Consider the following 19966-nt stretch of genomic DNA (forward strand, 5'->3'; position numbering starts at 1 on the left):
TATATATATATATATATATATATATATATATATATATATATATATATATATATATGTAAAGTATATTGAATATATATATATATATATATGATTTAGAATTTATTTAATAAATGTTAGTAGCACTCGTTTATCATTCGATGGTTATTTAAGCGAGTTAAATTCGAACTTATATTATTTTAAAATAGACAGTGACTCGAAAATGAGTAATATAAATAATAGGCTTATTAAAAGTATATTTAGGATCTAATTATTTAATTTTAACACTTTTTATATTTTACCTGGGATCGAGCGTGGACAGTGAGTTAATTTTTATTTAATAATTTTAAATAGTTAATGATCGAAACATATAACCGAATGATATCAGTGATTGAATATTACTATTGTTGATTGATACTGTTTTAAATCGATTATTGGATTGATGATTCTGATTTCACCATCTTCTTTATATTTTTTTGTTTTGTTCCTTCTCGTGACTTTGTATCGTCCCACCATCACACTACAAATTGATCAGTTATAATTGATCCACCAATCATTTGTTTATTATTTCCTTATAATATTATAATTATATTATTGTTTTTCTCTTACATCGGTATCTAATTCTAATCTATGTATTATAGATAGACATATTATGCACATACTACAATTGCATTCGAAACCAACCAAGTATCCCTCTGTTTGTTTAATATCTTCATCACCTTGTTTAAACAGCCGGCCACCGCCACAACTGAAGAATCACCACCTTTACAATAACCCTTGAAAACCCTCCTGCTCCCACTTGGATTGTTTACAAACCAAACCCAATTGTTTTTGCAACCGCCATCACCTTATAATTGAGAACCATCATCAATTGTGTCTTGTTATCGGTTTATTTTCTACAAGAACCATCCTCACCGGAAATATTATTTTTGCTTCCTGTTTCTTTGACCGATGCAGGTAATCATCAAATACAAATACCATTGTTGTGATACTATCGTGATGCTGCTACAATTCTTTTTCATTCGCCATCTCTGTCTACACGTATATATACATACACATCATCGTGTATATTGACCACCACCTTTAAACCAAATCACCACAAATCACCTTGCTTCCCTCTTCGGTTTGTCGAGCTACAATCACACACACACACACACACACACACACCATCTATGTTTCATCTATATTTCCTATCTATTGATAAACCACCACTTCACCATCTCCACTTCTTCAATCTTGTAACCGAAGCCCACGAGAACTATCACCTACAATTATTATTTCCTTGATTAATCGATGCTCCCCAAGAAAATCTACCATTCTCATCACTCGAAAACTAGTGAACACTCTTATTGCCACCTTCACCACAAAAATATTCATCACCACTGTAAAGCATTCTTGCTGCAGCTACCTTATGTTTTCTGCTTCAATCTCATAAACTGCCACATCACTCAACACCCTAAACCATCACCCACCTTCCACCCTATAACCACTATTTTGTGCAGCCTTTTACTGCTGCCCGTTTTCTATTTGCAGCCCGTCATCAACCAAAACAACACGTTATTTGTTGGAACTACTTCTGCACATTTTCTGTTTAAGTTTTTGTCAAACAGACCCCTGAATCATGATCAAACACCCGTCATCTGCTGCTGTTATTATGCTACACTGCTGCTGCCGTGCTATTTATTCAAATCAGTTGCGAAACAATACTAAATGATAATGACCATGGTGAATTATGAAGAAGGAAAAAGAAACATAAATGTTATACTTCAAATATACAATAAAAGTGGCCGACATTTTTTCCTTGCTTTTGATTACTTCTTCTTAGTGGTAGGCCAAAAGGAATCCCATTTTTTTATTCTATTAAAACCGTAAGATTTATGCAAGAAAGGTGGCCGATTTCTTTTATTTTTTTCCTTGCTTTTGGTTATTTAATTTAAAGTTATGCATGTGGACAATTCACAACCATATTGGCCGACATATTGGGGTACATATTGAAGTTGTTTATTAGGAAATGAAACATGCCTTAATGGCCTACTATTCAATCATATCATTTCTTTATTTCTAATATGGGGCCGAAACTCTATATTAATCAGATAATGAAGATGAGTGATGTTCCTATGAAATGGTGATCGTATATGTTTATGATATAAGATAGTCTAGGATGATGATAATGAATATGACTATCGAAGGATTAGGATGATAGTTACGGGTGATATGATAATAAGACGATGATGTTAGTTGATGAAAGTTTACATGATAATCTGATGGTGAACATGATAATGATACATGTGTAAGATAATTATGATATTGATCTTGAAGAGGAGATGATGAATGGTTATGATTATGATGAATGGTTATGTTTATGAAGAAACAGATACATAAATTATATAGAATTAAATTCGGGAAGTAAAACAAGAAGTAATGGACAGAGGAATGGTTGGGCGTGTGTCTCTTAAGCAAGAGGTCTTGGGTTCGAGCTGGGCTCGGGCTTTTTTTTTTAGAAAAAGAAGAAGAAGGATACAGAAGTAAAGGTTAAAAACAATTCAAGTAGGGTGTTATTTCAGAATTGAAACACATAGCGTAATGGTTAAGGATGTTAGCGGGACGTCGCGGGTTCAAACCCGGACTTGGGCATTTTTTTAGGGACTACTTCATGAGGTAGTTTACTTATTACTATTATTATTATTATTGTTATTAATATTATTATTAATTATTATTTACATTAATTACTATCAAGTATTATTAATAATTATTATTAGTATAAAGAGTTAGGATCAAAATTATAATTTTTATTGTAAAAATAACACAACTTTTTATCATTTATTATCGTTATTATTAAAATGAATATTTTTATTATCATTATTATTATTTTTATCATTATTATTATTAGTATTAACATTATTATTAATATTTTTATCATTTTATTATTACTACCGTTATTATTACTTTTAACATTATTATTATTACAACTATATTATTATTATTATCAATATTACTATTAATATTATTATTATTACAATAAAGGTTAGTTATATAAAAATATACTTAATAAAACTGCATTTTATAAATTATTAATTTAAAGTATATAAAGTAAATATATTTAAGTTAATAATGAAACACATGAATTACTAAAAATAACTATTATATTAATAATAATACCTAAATTTATTTGGCTTCAATTATATGTGTTAATATATATATATACTTGATATAGGTTCGTGAATCCAAGGTTAACCCTGCATTGTTCAGTTCCGTCGTATCCATATTTTTACTACAAAATATCGTATCGTGAGTTCATTTGATTCCCTTTTACTCTTTACATTTTTTGGGCCTGAGAATATATGCGCTGTTTTTACAACTGCTTTATTAAATGCCTTTGAAATCTATATTTATGAACTGAGATGCTTTTATAAATGTTTTACGAGATAGATACAAGCAAAACATTCCTCGAATGAATTATTATGCAGACAGAAGTTCTGTGGATTATTATTGAATTAGTTAGACGCTATAAGTGCCACTAATTGTTGTGAATATTTTCCCCTGATTATTATTGCTTGGTAACCTAAGAATTAGAAACGGGTATGACCCTAATTCACGCGAATCCTAAAAGTAGCTACCGGTTTAACACCCCCATCCAGAATGTTCACTAGACGGAAGAGCTAGTGGGCGTGGTGTTTAGTACTTCGAGGTTTATATATTGTTAACACATATTTCCTTATGAGGTAAGGCTTAGTGTGTTAGTACAATACTAGAAGTGATCTAGCTAAAGGTGGGGGAGTGTTGCCGATTGATGTTTACACTCGAGAAATAATCCCTGCAGACCCGGTTTACAGATCTGGAAATCTGTAGGGTGGCTTAATCAATCTGTTGTCCGTTTAGCATTTAGCTGTTAGCCGGATGACTTCTTAGTGAGAGAAAGCACTATGTGAGAGAGAAAGGTGAAGTCTCTGCTCACAAGTTGTCAGAATGTCCGAATGTGTAAAATGACGACCCAAGGGGTCTATTTATAGTGACAGATCTATCAGATTGTTCAGGGACACGTTTCAAATGATGATACATTCTGTTATTCATGATTCCGAAGTTTATGCTGAATGTGGCGCTCTCCGGCCAGGGCTTAAGCGCTAGGCGGCTGCACGACGGAAGAAGCCTGTACAGCAGAGAACGCTTAATGGATAGTTTCACAAAACTATTATTCTCAGTGTTTTTGATGCTAATTTCATGCGATCGTTGTGCCTTTATGCGTGTATACAATAGGATACACCATTAAGTCCCCCTAGTTTAATGACTTAAGCATTTGAAAAATGATTAAGTTGTTAAACTTTTGTTAATTCATCCCCAAACAAGTCTTCACGTGTTCCATTTGCATCGGGAAAACATTTCAAGCATTAATGACAGACGGATTTTTATTGACATTGTGATGATTGTTTTTACACGGCTACAATACCCCACGCGCCTCTAGCTGTAAAAAGGCATCTCTTTGTATTCGCCTTCTAATCGTGTCCATACAAATGTGCGGTTGAAATTAAAACCCCCAAAATCACCACCAATCACAGCTGTCACACCTTTTCCCTTTTTAACCACCAAAAAACCCTAATCAATCTTTCACTTTCACAGCTTTTTTCTATAGTCTTCATCTTTTACCATCAATACATTCTTTACTCCCTGTTTTATTAAAACTTTAATGGCGACAACACATGACGTTGCAACTATTCATAGCAGAGTAAACGACAAATATTTGACTCTGCTGATACGATACTTTCCTAGATTAGCTGGTTTTGATCCAATAATTCCTGAAAATAATGCTAGGGCCTGCTCACCCCCTCTGGGCAAGGTTGCCGTCTACAGTCATTCGTTCTTCAATTTTTATTTGCGATTGCCGTTTACACCATTCTTCTTAGTAGTCTGTAATTTTTATGGAGTAACTGTTGGTCAATTAGAACCAGCAGCTATTCGAAAAATTCTTATTTTTGAGATGTATTGCCATGCGAGTAATATAGTGCCATCTATTCGGATATTTTGCTCTTTGGTATGTATAGCCTCTCACGAAAAAGGTTGGTTTACTTTCAACAAAGTTGATGGATTTCTAAGACCTGCACTTGATCATCCTGCCCATGATTGGCACGCTTCTTTTATCTTTATAAATGAAGATTCAATTGATAGCAAGTACTCATCTGTTCGAGTTTGGCGTCAATACATTCATCCCGTATCAATTATATTTCCACGGTTAAATAACAAAGAGAATGCTTTGCTTAAAAAGCTGAAAGCTGAAAAAATCAACGATATCAAGTATGGAGAACATATGTTATCATTGACATATGTAAGCTAGGATTGGGATATTACACAAGGTTATGCCTGTGTTCTTGCTGGGAGAAAGAGTAAGTGCTTATTTTTGCTACATATGCCTTATAAGATGCTTCTTTTTGTTTATCCAACTAACCACTGTGACTTTTAAACTTTTGCAGAAATTACTCCACTTACCGCCATGCGATCATCATCTTATTCTCAACTTAAGTTTACCACACAAAAAATTGTTGATGACACTCCCATTCCTGAAAAGGATGGTGCAAGGGAGGAGGAAGAAGAAGAGGAAGAAGAAGTTGACATAGGTATGAATCGAATTTCTTCTAGAGAATGTCGTGCCTCGGGTAATGAGAAAGATAGCACTGAATTATGAAAAATACTAGACCAAAACCTGAATTTGTTTTCTTTTAGGCCCAGTTCTGGTGGATTTTATAATCCAAACCCCTCTTTATACATTATGCCCCCTTTGAAATCTTGTGAATCGTATTGGAACTCTTTTATAAGTAACAATTTCCCTTTATCTCCAACAGCTACTGTATCACACCAAGGCACTACACTAGTGACTCTTCCGCCTTCCGCCAAAAGAACAAGAACTGGTCAAAACGCGCCGCCATCCTCTCGACAAGAAGCCGGCACTAGTTCTTCTCAACAACAAATTATGCTTCCCAACCTTGATACAAACACACTTTCCTCCTTTCTAAAGGGACCACCACATTCTTACGAAGATTTCATGAATTTTTTGAATGCCATGGTATGTCCTTCACTAGCCCAATTTTTCAGCAGCCTTTCTGATGCAGATGCTAAGAAGGTTAAGGCACAAAGTATCATTCTTAACATTGCTTCTGGGTTAAATGACCTTCAACGCCTATCTGAGTTACAAAGCAATGAAATTACCACCAAGAAAGAACTATCGGCTGAAAAAGAGAAAATATCCAAGCTAGAACAAGTAGCTACATCTTTAAAGAGAGATTATGATATGATGAAGAGGCATTATAAGCACTGTAACACGCAGAGGGCAGAATATAGTAAACAAATGAAAGAACTATCTTTCAGAGAAAATCAACACTTAAGCAGGATAGAAGAATTGGTAAAGGAGAATAATGCTCTGAAAGAACAACTTAAAGCCAAAGAGGATAATGAAAAATGTATAATTCCTGGGATTCCTGCCCTTGTTAACCGTATTTTTAACTGCCAGGCACTATCTCACAGGATCCGTGAGTTCGTCTGCCTTACTAAATCTGCTGAACGGTTAAATTTTTTCAATTTTATGAAGAGGAAACTACCAGAACTTCCAAATCCTCTGCCTGAGGTTATTACATCAAAAATCAATGAAAATGCTATCTCAAAAGCTGATGCAGCCGGTGCTTCAATAGAAAATATGAGGTTTTCTGATCTTGAAAATCTTTGTAAAAATCTGGATGTAACTATAAACGATGTACTGAATTACACCCAAGAAAATGAATGAAATATTATGTTTATATATGCTTTGTATATCTTCCAATATTGTTCTTGCTATAATTACTAGTAAAATGTCTGAAGCTTTTAACACATACAGAGAGGAAAATGCATGTAATATGAATATGTTACTTTGCAACCATCATGCTTTCATACGTTGGTTTTGTATTTTCCATTATACGCTTTCCGTCATGAAACTCATGAGGAAAAGTTGTGAACTATTTTTGCCTTCAAATATCTTGCAGGACGCTATTGTCCGTTATCCATTTTGCTTTGTAGCTTGTGTATATAAGTTTTGTGTCATGACATTTTTGTAGATTCACTTTAATGCTTCGATGCTTTAGTGAGTTCTACATGTCTCACTATCGATACAACCATTTTGAGTATGATTGTACTTTTACCACCGAAAGGTTATCTTTCTTTCTGCAGGTAGGGATGACACACAGCTATGTGACACCTGGGCTAAAAAATCCTTGGCCGGATAAAATATATGAAAAAATATTGCCATAAGAATAATTGCTGTTATTCATATTCATAAAGAAATTTTTACATTTATGACTATATCTCATGCATTTGACAGGTGATCAAGCTGCCCATGCATATAGTACTACGCATAAAATTTCTTTAAATTCATTACATTCCAAGCTCTTTCATATTGCTCGCCAGATGGTGCAACAAGCATGTATGATCCGTTCTGATTTACTTTTGTAACCTTATAAGGTCCTTCCCATTTTGGTGCTAACTTTCTAAATTTGATTTGCCTGCTTGCCTCATTATCCCGTAGCACCAGATCACCAACTGCAAATTGTGTATGCTTTACTTTCTTGTTGTAATATTTTGCCATTTTATGCTTGTGATCTGCTTGCTGGATGGCGGCCATCAATCGTCTTTCCTCCAACAAATTGAGATTGTCCCTTTATACTTCAGAATTAGCTTCAATATCAAATGCCATAATGCGTTGTATTGGGACACATATTTCGACTGGTATTACTGCTTCTGTACCGTATATCAGACTGAAGGGTGTTTCCCCCGTGCTCCGCTTTGGAGTTGTCCGGTGTGCCCATAGCACATTTGGCAGTTCGTCCACCCAACCAGTTTGACTTAATCCTAACCGTGCCTTAATGCGAGCAACAATTTCTTTGTTGGTAACCTCCACCTGCCCATTCGCTTGAGGATGAGCAACAGATGTAAAGTTTTGCTTTATTCCTAGCTCTTCACACCAACTTCGAAATGGATTCTCTACAAATTGTTTGCCATTATCACTGATTATTTCATTTGGAACCCCATAACGGCACACTATATCATGCCACACAAACTTCTTGACATTTTCTCCTGTAATCTTTGCTAAAGCCTTCGCCTCAACCCACTTTGTGAAAAAATCAATTGCTACCACCAAGAACTTAGCATTGCCGTGCTTTTATTGAATGGTCCCACAATATCTATCGCCCACTTGCAGAACGGCCAAGCAGATGACACTGGTATCAAGTCATACTTTGGGAGACGCTGAACTGTCCCATGTCTCTGACAGTTCTCACATGTTTTTATGATTTCTGCAACATCTTGATAAAGGGTAGGCCAAAAATATCCTTGCCTCATAATCCGTGATGCCACAGTACGGAAGCCGGAATGTTGAGAACAAACTCCTTCATGCATCTCCTTGACTATCTTTAATGATTCATCTTTGGTTAAACACCTTAACAGAGGACCATTGTAAGACTTTCGATAAAGAGCGCCATTAATCACTTCATACATTGGTGCCGTTACTCTTATCCTTCTGGCTTCCGCATTGTCAATGGGTAACCCTCTGTCATGCAAATACCTTAAATATGGAGTCATCCAAGTTTCTTTGACACCTTCAACTACCGTCATAATTGGTTTTTCATGTATTGATTTTTCTTTAAGTTCTTCAACCAACACTCGTTTGTGCAAATGATCAAAGGTTAAAGTAGCTAGTTTGCTTTAGACGTTAGCCTTCTTTTTCTTATTTCGAGGGATTTGCACGACTTCAAGGTTATCAAATTTCTTTGAAATTGCCTCCACCAACTTTATATATTGCCTCATTGATGTATCCCTTGCATCAAACGTTCCATTAACCTGCTGGGCCACAATTTGAGAATCAACATATACTCGTAAATTTGTTATGCCCATTTCCACTGCTATGCGTAAGCCGGAGAGTAATGCCTCGTACTCCGCTTCGTTGTTGGACGCATAAAAACAAAATTTCAATGCATAAGTATAGTCCTCTCCGTCTGGACTTGTTAAAACCAGTCCTGCACCTGTTCCCTCTTCCCTGGAGGCCCCATCAGTGTGTAATTCCCACACATGCTGTTGTGGTGCCATTTTATTGTCGTATTCCACTTTTTCATTTGTTTCCAGGAGAAAATCTGCCAAAATTTGTCCTTTAACTGCATTCCGGGGAGCAAAATTGATTTCATATTCCCCCAACTCGATGGCCCATTTTGCTAGACGGCCAGATGATTCTGGACGCCGAAGTATTTGCTTCAACGATTGATCTGTTAACACCAAGATAGGATGACCTTGAAAATACCTTTGTAAACATCGTGCAGTATGCACAAGGGCATAAACCATGCGATGAAGTGGTGGATAATTCGTTTCACTGAGCTGCAATACTTTGCTAACAAAATATATGGGCATTTGCACACCGTTCCGTTCTGCGATTAAGATAGAACTAATTGCTTCTTTTGAGACAGCTAAATACAAAATTAAGGTCTCCCCTTCTTTTGGTGTCGTTAATGTAGGTAACGTTTTCAACAACTGCTTGACCTCTTGGAATGCATTTTCGGCTTTTGCCGTCCATACAAAATCTTTTTTATTTAGACAGCCTTTTAACACCTTCATGAATGGAAGTGACTTTTTAGCTGCTTTAGACAGAAATCTTGTTAATGCTGCTAAACATCCATGTAATCGTTGAACGTCTTTCTTGCTGACCGGCGATTTCATGTCTTCAATTGCTTGAATCTTCTTAGGATTAGCTTTAATACCCTGTTATGTAACTATATGACCTAAAAATTTTCCTTCCTCCACACCAAACGTACACTTCTTGGGATTTAATTTCATGTTGATTTTTCACAAAGATGCAAAAGTTTCTTGTATATATTTTAACATCTTTTCTTCAGTATGACTTTTTATAACAATATCGTCCACATACGCTTCCAGATTTTGCCCAATTTGATCCTTAAAAGCCATATCAATAAGTCGTTGATATGTTGCTCCTGCATTTTTCAGCCCAAAAGGCATTTTCATGTAACAGAATATGCCTTCCGTCGTGTGAAAAGACGTTTTGTCTTCATCTTTTAAAGCCATAGGTATTTGATGATACCTCTTACCTGCATCTAAGAAACATTTAAATCGATACCCTGCCAATGATTCAACCTTCCAATCGATTTCAGGTAAGGGATAATTATCCTTTGGGCATGCTTTATTGATATCTGTGAAATCCACACACATCCGCCATGAGTTGTTCGGCTTCCTAACCATGACTGGATTGGTCACCCATGTCTGATATTTTACTTCTCGCAAGATTCCAGCATCCACCAAACTTCGTACCTCATCACAGAGGAATTTGCTTCTTTCTGGCACCATGCCTCGTTTCTTTTGACAAACAGGATGCATGTTAGGATTCACATTTAACCTATGTTCTGCCACTTCTCTTGGGACACCGGTCATATCAGACGGTTTCCATGCAAAAATGCCTAAATTTGTTGCCAAAATGTTGTACAATTTTTCTTTACATTTCGTAGATAACGTATGCCCAATTATGATTTTTTGATCTGGAAACTGTGGATTTGGCGAAATTGACCCATCATCATGTATTATTGGCTTAATTATTGCTTTTGTTACTTGAGAACACTCAATTAACTTCTCCCGTTCTGCATACAACGTTGCTATTTCGCCAGGCGTTGGAAACTTCATCATGCCATGCACAGTTGATGTTACAGCCCCAAACGTCATTAAAGCAGTTCTTCCCAAAATTATATTGTATTGTGAATTTGCTTTAACTACCAAGTACTCAATGTTGGCTGTGCGTCTTAAGGGTGACTTGCCCAAGGTCACTTCAAGTAGAATACTTCCTTCAGACCAAGACGGTTCACTTGTAAAACTTGCTAACGGCACATATGTTTCCTTCATTTTTTCTTGCACATCTTTGGGAAGCTGTATGAAGCAATGTTCATACATAATGTCTGCTCCAGCTCCTGTGTCAGTATAAATGTTGCGTATTAAGCAATTAGCAACTCGTGCTTCTATAACCATTGGACTATCGGATGGATTTGTGTCAAACATAGAAGGAAATGATATTAATTGCTCTTCCTAATCTTCTAACACTTCTGCCTTCCTCCGTTGTCCAGCTTTCCATGGATGTATCATGCCTACTTCTATGGGTACCAATTCATTACCCTTGCCTTCTTTGTCAGTGTTGGTGAGATGATTCATCTTAATAATGAATGGCACCATTGTTAACACCTATTTCCTTATGAGGTAAGGCTTAGTATGTTAGCACAATACTAGAAGTGATCTAGCTAAAGGTGGGGGAGTGTTGCCGATTGATGTTTACCCTCGGGAAATAATCCCTGCAGACCCGGTTCACAGCTCTGGAAATCTGTGGGGTGGCTTAATCAATCTGTTGTTCGTTTAGCGTTTAGCAGTTAGCCGGATGACTTTTTAGTGAGAGAAAGTACTATGTGAGAGAGAAAGGTGAAGTCTCTGCTCACAAGTTGTCAGAATGTCCAAATGTGTAAAATGACGACCCAAGGGGTCTATTTATAGTGACAGATCCACCGGATTGTTCGGGGACACGTGTCAAATGATGATACATTCTGTTATTCATGATTCCAAAGTTTATGCTGAATGTGGCGCTCTCCGGCCAGGGCTTAAGTGCTAGGCGGCCTTCAAGGCTTATGCACGACGGAAGAAGCCTGTACAGCGGAGAATGCTTAATGGATAGTTTCACAACACTATTATTCTCAGTGTTTTTGATGCTAATTTCGTGCGATCATTGTGCCTTTATGCGTGTATACAATAGGATACACCATTATATATTATACATACGAGATGTTATGTTTTGGGGATATTATTGATGCGCATTATATGTTAAGGTCGGTTACCAAGCCAAGCTATGAAAGTAAAGTGAATGTTATGTATCGAGAGAATGATTTTTATACACAGGTTATGTGTATTATTTTTGTGCACGTGATATGTGTACGGTTATTTAAAAATCGCGAGGCAACCTACGGGGGAGAAAAGGATATGAACCTACTCTGCTAAGCATTATGAAAAATGGTTTAGTACACGATATAGGTGTACTGTATTTAAATCTTGTGGTCTATCAAAATGATGAATTTTATTGTTTACGATAAACCTATGAACTCACCAACCTTTTGGTTGACACTTTTAAGCATGTTTATTCTCAGGTATGAAAGAAATATTTCGCTTTGCATTTGCTCATTTTAAAGATATTACATGGAGTTGTTCATGGCATATAGAGGTTAGAACCTCGCAATGGGACCAACTGTTGAAGACTTCGTCCAGATGGATTAGGACGGGTCACTACATGATAAACTTAAAACCCATTTGTTTGTGATTTGGGGGGTTTTTAGGTAAGATTGGGTCATGAGGACTCAAAGATGACTATCTTGGGGTTTTGAAATGATAAATGTGTTTAAGAGTCTTAATTGGTTAGTTAATTACTAGCACACCGAGATATTGAGTAAGTGGGTGTTATTGGGTATGGTGGTGACCCAAATGGGTGTGTTAACCTTGAAATGGGTCAAAGGAGTCTTTGATAACCTAAGTTGTTAAATGGGTGTGAAAATGTGATGACCTTGTGTTAAAAGGTATATGAAGACCAAAATTGGCTAGTGTTAGGGTTTTGGGCGGATTTGACCTAATGTTAGAGCTAAGGGTGCAAATGGGTCACATTTGCACTATGAGTGAAATGACACTAGGGTGGTGAGTGAGTTGGTTGACCAACTTGATTGTATGATTGATTATATGCATAATGTAATAGGTGCGTTACATTGAAGGTTACGAGCTTGGTTTATCATTCACCGAAGGCGTAAGGTGAGTGGAATAATTATGCATGTATGTATATAGTGTATTTATTTGAATGCTATGGTATGAACCACGGAGCCGGTAGTACCATAGTATGTGCGAGTGTGCTATGATGTAAACCACGGAGCCGGTAGCATCATGGTATGTGTGTTGTAGTGTGAACCACGGAGCCGGTAGCACTATAGCACGAGTCGTTAAAGCGTGATCCACGGAGCCGGTAGCACTATAAAATGAGGTGTGAACCACGGAGCCGGTAACACCAAAGTGTGAACCACGGAGCCGGTAGCACTATAAAAGAGTATGACTCAAATGCGTAGAGACGTGAACCACGACACCGGTAGCGTCATAGCATTTCGTATGGTGTGAACCACGGATCCGGTAGCACCATGACGCGGGTATGGTTAACCATATAGTTTGTGTATAAGTTGTTGCACAGCATAATATATTATTTGGTGGATATGCTAGTGGTTATGCTAGTTACGGTAATTGGGGGTGATTAGCTTATACTTGGAGTTTGTATGCTAATTGTTATTGCTAGCGATTATACGGTGTGTGTAAGTGTATGCAAGTAGGTATATTATATATGTATGTGTATAATTATTGCATTCACTAAGCGTTTTGCTTACCCTCTCGTTGTTTACCTTTTTAGGCTCCGACTTGGATAAAGGCAAGGGTATTCGATTGGATTAGTGGTCTCCCGCTTTGTTTTGACAGGGGATGCTTTTGGGTGATTAGCTTTTGGAAATTAGTTTAAGATTTGGGTAGTTTAACCCTAAACACCATGCTCTAGGTGTCGTTTGGAACTTAAACTCTTATGGTCAAAACTTGTATTTTTGAACGAAATTCGTAAGACGGGCCGTTGTGGGCCCGGTGTTGTAAAACTTGTTTTCATCGCGGAAATCTTTTAGTTTTACATATTATAACATGTTGTGAAAGTTGTATCGTTTAAAAGTGTCGGGAAGCGGGTTTTTCGCTCATGTAAGTTGGAGCCCGAAAGCAGAAATTTGCAGTTCATTTGAACGCCATCCAATATGCTTGGACGCCATCCAGAACTTCAGAACTGGATGCCGTCCAGATACACTGATTCAGAAAAATTTTTTAAGGCGTGTTTTTGGTATAACGAAGTCGGGTCGTTACAATTACATCAAAGGTAACAATGTTTGTAAAAACGATGTTTGATGAAGTGAAATTGTATAAAAAAATGAGAGTGATATGTGATATATGAAAGTGAAATGTTTGTTTAAGTTGGATAAAAAATGAGAGTGTGTGTGTGTTATATTTATATTGGTAAAAAATTAAATTTAAATAACAAAAAAAAAAACATAAAATTCAAACGGCTCATTTTTTAACCGTTTGAAACACAATTGGGCCCCACTTCCATCGTCAAAGCACCGTTGCAGCACTCATGAATGAAGCCTCTGGCGATTTGCTGCCTATTGTTGTCATTGGGTGTCGACCGGTGGTGGTAGGTGGCGACTCCAATGGCGTACGATAGGCTAAGGCCTCAGTAGTTATTAATTTTTTTAGATATATTTTGGTGTTTGATAGTATAGAAAAATTTGTTAAATAAAGAGCATAATGACAAAAAAACTACTCTGTAGAAGTTAAATGTTAGTTTAGTAAATTTTAACTTTTAGTTTTTTCATCAAAGTTAAAAGTTTCTACAAGCTCTTCAACGCTCCGCCAAACATACCGTTCACATGTATTTATACCACTAGCTAAAATAAATGGGGTTCCTTCTTCATCGCCACACGCGACCACATCAGTGTCACTTCCATTTTTTCTATTACATGGTCATCACATTGAAATGTCCCGTTCATATTGATTATAAACGTTCCATATTAATTGATTTCGTTGCGAGGTTTTGACCTCTATATGAGACGCTTTTCAAAGACTGCATTTGTTTTTAAAGCAAACCATAACCTTTATTTTATCGACAAGGTTTAAAGGACAACACCTAGATTATCAGAAATGATAATCTAAAAATATCACACTTACACACTACCAATACATATTGGTTTACAATATTAATATGTTACAACAAAGTAAATTTCGAATACAGTTTTAAACAATATTATACAAGCATGGTGACTCCAAATCTTGTCCATATATTAGCATGCAACAGCGGAAGCTCTTAATAATCATCTGAGAATAAACATGCTTTAAACGTCAATAAAAATGTTGGTGAGTTATAGGTTTAACCTATATATTTATCAAATCGTAATAATATACCACGAGATTTCATATTTCAATACACATCCCATACATAGAGATAAAAATCATTCATATGGTTTGAACACCTGGTAACCGACATTAGCAAGATGCATATAAGAATATCCCCATCATTCCGGGACATCCATCGGACATGATATAAAAACTCAAAGTACTAAAGCATCCGCTACAACGGATGGGGTTTGTTGGGCCCAATAGATCTATCTTTAGGATTCGCGTCAATTAGTAGACTGGTTTATTAATTCTTAGGTTACCAAGTAAAAGGGGCATATTCGGCTTCGATCGTTCAACCATAGAAAGTAGTTTCATTTACTTGTGTCTATTTTGTAAAACATTTATAAAGCTGCATGTATTCTTATCCCAAAAATATTAGATTTTAAAAGTGGGACTATAACTCACTTTCACAGATTTTTACTTCGTCGGGAAGTAAGACTTGGCCACTGGTCGATTCATGAACCTATAACAAATATGTACATATATATCAAAGTATGTTCAAAATATATTTACAACATTTTTAATACGTTTTAATATTTTAAGTTTATTAAGTCAGTTGTCCTCGTTAGTAACCTACAGCTAGTTGTCCATAGTTAGATGTACAGAAATAAATTGATATATATTATCTTGACCCAATCCATGACCCAGTGTATACATGTCTCAGGCTAGATCACAACTCAAAGTGTATATATTTTTGGAATCAACCTCAACCCTGTATAGCTAACTCCAACATTACTGCATATAGAGTGTCTATGGTTGTTCCAAATAATATATATAGATGGGTCGATATGATATGTCAAAACATTTACATACATGTCTATGGTATCCCAAGATTACATAATATATTAAAATATATGTATTATACAATATAAGTTAGCTAGGATATGATTAATATAGATTTGTTACCAATTTTCACGTAGCTACAACAAGTAAAAATATCCGATCTTGTTTTACCCATAACTTCTTCGTTTTAAATCCGTTTTGAGTGATTCAAGTTGCTATGGTTTCATATTGAACTTAAGTTTATGAATCTAAACAGAAAAATTATAAGTTTATAGTCGTAAATACAGATTACAAGTCGCTTTTGTAAAGGTAGTCATTTCAGTCGAAAGAACGACGTCTAGATGACCATTTTGGAAAACATACTTCCACTTTGAGTTTAACCATGATTTTTGAATATAGTTTCATGTTCATAATAAAAATCATTTTCTCAGAAGAACAACTTTTAAATCCAAGTTTATCATAGTTTTTAATTAACTAACCCAAAACAGCCCGAGGTGTTACTACGACGGCGTATATCCGGTTTTACGGTGTTTTTCGTGTTTTCAGGTTTTAAATCATTAAGTTAGCATATCATATAGATATATAACATGTGTTTAGTTGATTTTAAAAGTCAAGTTAGAAGGATTAACTTTTGTTTGCGAACAAGTTTAGAATTAACTAAACTATGTTCTAGTGATTACAAGTTTAAACCATCGAATAAGGTAGTTTTATATATATGAATCAAATGATGTTATGAACATCATTACTACCTCAGGTTTTGTGGATAAACCTACTGGAAATGAGAAAAATAGATCTAGCTTCAAAGGATCCTTGGATGGCTTGAAAGTTCTTGAAGCAAAATCATGACACGAAAACAAGTTCAAGTAAGATTTCCACTCGAAATAAGATTGTTAAAGTTATAGAAATTGAATCAAAGTTTGAATATGAGTATTACCTTATATTAGAACGATATCTTACTGTATATAAGAAAGATCTCTTGAGGTTGGATGATTATTCAAAGTGAATTTGCAAGATTGGAAGTAAGCTAGCAAACTTAGAAGTGTTGTTGGTGTGTTCTTGAGTAGTTGTTTTATAACTTGGTTTATGTATGGATTTATGAACTAGATTGAGCTAGATTTTGATGAAGATGATGAAGAACACTTAGAAAAATGGAAGAACACTTGAGAGAGAGTAGTTTGATGCATGTAAGTTGGAAAATGAAAGTGTTTGTGGACTACCTAAATCACGTGAATATGGAGGCATCATATAGGCTCCATTAGTTTGTTATTTTGTGAGATATTTCATACTAGATGTTAAATGATGGTTCCCACATGGTTAGGTGACTCACATACGCTACTAAGAGCTGATCATTGGAGTGTATATACCAATAGTAAATACATTTAGAAGCTAGGTATTGTACGAGTGCGAATACGGGTGCATACGAGTAGAATTGTTGATGAAAATGAATGAGGATGTAATTGTAAGCATTTTTGTTAAGTAGAAGTACTTTGATAAGTGTCTTGAAGTCTTTCAAAAGTGTATGAATACATATTAAAACACTACATGTAAATACATTTTAACTGAGTCGTTAAATCATTAGTCGTTACATGTAAATGTTGTTTTGAAAACTTTAGGTTAACGATCTTGTTAAATGTTGTTAACCCATTGTTTATTATATTTAAAAAGATGTTAAATTGTTACATTATCATGATATTATGATATATAATATATCTTAGTATGATATATATACAGTTAAATGTCGTTACAACGATAATCGTTACATATATGTCTCGATTCAAAATCATTAAGTTAGTAGTCTTATTTTTACATATGTAGTTCATTGTTAATATTTAACATAATTAACCAAGTGTATCAATATCTTAATATGATTCATATGTAATTAGTAAGATGTTGTTATAACGATAATCGTTATATATATCGTTTTCGAGTTTCTTAATTCAATAGTCTCATTTTTATGTATATAACACATTGTTAAAATAACTAATGAGATACTTACTTATCATAATATCATGTTAACTATATATATAACCATATATATGTCATCATATAGTTTTTACAAATTTTAACGTTCGTGAATCACCGGTCAACTTGGGTGGTCAATTGTCTATATAAAACCTATTTCAATTAATCAAGTCTTAACAAGTTTGATTGCTTAACATGTTGGAAACACTTAATCAAGTAAATAACAATTTCATTTAATATATATAAACATGGAAAAGTTCGGGTCACTACAGTACCTACCCGTTAAATAAATTTCGTCCCGAAATTTTAAGCAGTTGGAGGTGTTGTCGTATCTTCTGGAAATAAGTGCGGGTATTTCTTCTTCATCTGATCTTCTCATTCCCAGGTGAACTCAGGTCCTCTATGAGCATTCCATCGAACCTTAACAATTGGTATTTTGTTTTGCTTAAGTCTTTTAACCTCACGATCCATTATTTCGATGGGTTCTTCGATAAATTGAAGTTTTTCGTTGATTTGGATTTCGTCTAACGGAATAGTGAGATCTTCTTTAGCAAAACATTTCTTCAAATTTGAGATGTGAAAAGTGTTATGTACAGCCGCGAGTTGTTGAGGTAACTCAAGTCAGTAAGCTACTGGTCCGACGCGATCAATAACCTTGAATGGTCCAATATACCTTGGGTTTAATTTCCCTCGTTTACCAAATCGAACAACGCCTTTCCAAGGTGCAACTTTAAACATAACCATCTCTCCAATTTCAAATTCTATATCTTTTCTTTTAATGTCAGCGTAGCTCTTTTGTCTACTTTGGGCGGTTTTCAACCGTTGTTGAATTTGGATGATCTTCTCGGTGGTTTCTTGTATTACCTCCGGATCCGTAATCTGTCTATCCCTCACTTCACTCCAACAAATCGGAGACCTGCTGTGATGCCCCGTACAAAATCATCGTGTACGAATCATCAACAACAGGATCATTACAAGGTCAAATACTATATGCGGTTTCAAAAGAAGTTTGCATTCATGAAAAAAAAAGGTGATGTCTTAACCAACATCAAATGTCTTACAACAAAAGTATGCTTCAATGAATAGAAGCAATTAGTAATAGTACATGACCCATTGGTCATTACAAATCATTGTTTCAAAAGGTAACATAGTTTGAATGCAAATAAAACGTTTCATGCGGTGACAACTCTAACAAGCGCAGCGGGTGTCTACAAGGCAGGACTAGTACAACAGCGGAAGCAAGCAACCTTAAGCACCTGAGAAAAACATGCTTAAAAACGTCAACACAAAGGTTGGTGAGCTATAGTTTAAGTATAACAGTATGTAAGGTAGGCCACGAGATTTCAGTGCTTCAACAGCGTTTCAAAACAGTACGAAAAGTATATGTATAATCGTGGGCACTTGGTAACTAACTTAACGTTTATCACCCCCTAAAAGTACACTTGGTGAGTGCGTATGTTTAAGAAGTATTAAACACCCATTAAATGCTAGCACTACTAGCCCGAGTGGGGATTTCAAACCCTATGGATCCATATCTAAGATTCGCGTTCACCGGTTCAAAAACCAATGACTAAACGTTACCGAGCTAAGGGGAAAGTTTATGCCGTTGTATAACCCACACATATTAAAAGTTTAATTACTCATGCCTAGTATGTAAAACGTAAAATGCGCATGTATTCTCAATTCCCAAAATAATTAAAGTAAAAAGGGATGCTATAACTCACAGTGGAAAAGTAGTAATAAAGTTGACTCGGGAAAAGTAAGCAAGTACGTTTGTCCAAAAGGTCCTCAACCTAAGTCAAAAGTTACTAAGTCAGTAAATCGTCCCAATAGGTTTAAATGCATGTAAATTAGGTCTTAAGTATCATCATCATTCATCCTCAAACAAAAAGTATAAAGTAAGTTTCATTCTAGAAAAGAGTTTAAAACAAAGGCTGAATTCGATCAGTCGTCACGGCCTCTATACAAACTCAATTGAGGTGGGACCAGTGGCCATGGCTCCGTATATGAGTTCTTTAGTTGCTGAAAAAATCCAGAACCAAACTCGTCTTTGTTTGACCGTGGCGACGGTTTAAGTGCGAATAGGTCAGAATTTTCAGCACGACGTTAAAAGGACATAGTGACGTTCGGAGGGCCATAGATCCTAAACCGTAACTCGGATTAAGACGAGTCTTAAACGAAAAATTATCTACTT

General features: G+C 35.6%; 1 protein-coding gene across 1 annotated transcript; it reads right to left on the reverse strand.

Moving 5' to 3' along the window:
• Nucleotides 1-7648: 7648 nt before the first annotated feature.
• On the reverse strand, nt 7649-8601 carry LOC139900938 (uncharacterized). Its single transcript, XM_071883685.1, has 3 exons — nt 8374-8601; nt 8143-8253; nt 7649-7888 (listed from the first exon to the last, which is right to left on the reverse strand). Exons 1-3 carry the CDS (start codon nt 8599-8601, stop codon nt 7649-7651), a joined length of 579 nt encoding a protein of 192 aa, XP_071739786.1.
• Between the last annotated feature and the right edge of the window lie 11365 nt (nt 8602-19966).

The sequence above is a fragment of the Rutidosis leptorrhynchoides genome, chromosome 3, assembly GCF_046630445.1.
Source record: "Rutidosis leptorrhynchoides isolate AG116_Rl617_1_P2 chromosome 3, CSIRO_AGI_Rlap_v1, whole genome shotgun sequence".
NCBI classification, from domain to species: Eukaryota; Viridiplantae; Streptophyta; class Magnoliopsida; order Asterales; family Asteraceae; genus Rutidosis; species Rutidosis leptorrhynchoides.

Bases quoted from the DNA above. Each gene is read 5' to 3' on its own strand.
- LOC139900938 (XM_071883685.1), bottom strand. From the start codon at position 8,601: ATGACGGTAGTTGAAGGTGTCAAAGAAACTTGGATGACTCCATATTTA. The intron at 8,254-8,373 runs GTTTGTTCTCAA...GAGAACTGTCAG, and splicing joins TCAAGGAGATGCATGAAGGA to AGACATGGGACAGTTCAGCG. The intron at 7,889-8,142 runs GCAATGCTAAGT...GCGAATGGGCAG, and splicing joins GACCATTCAATAAAAGCACG to GTGGAGGTTACCAACAAAGA.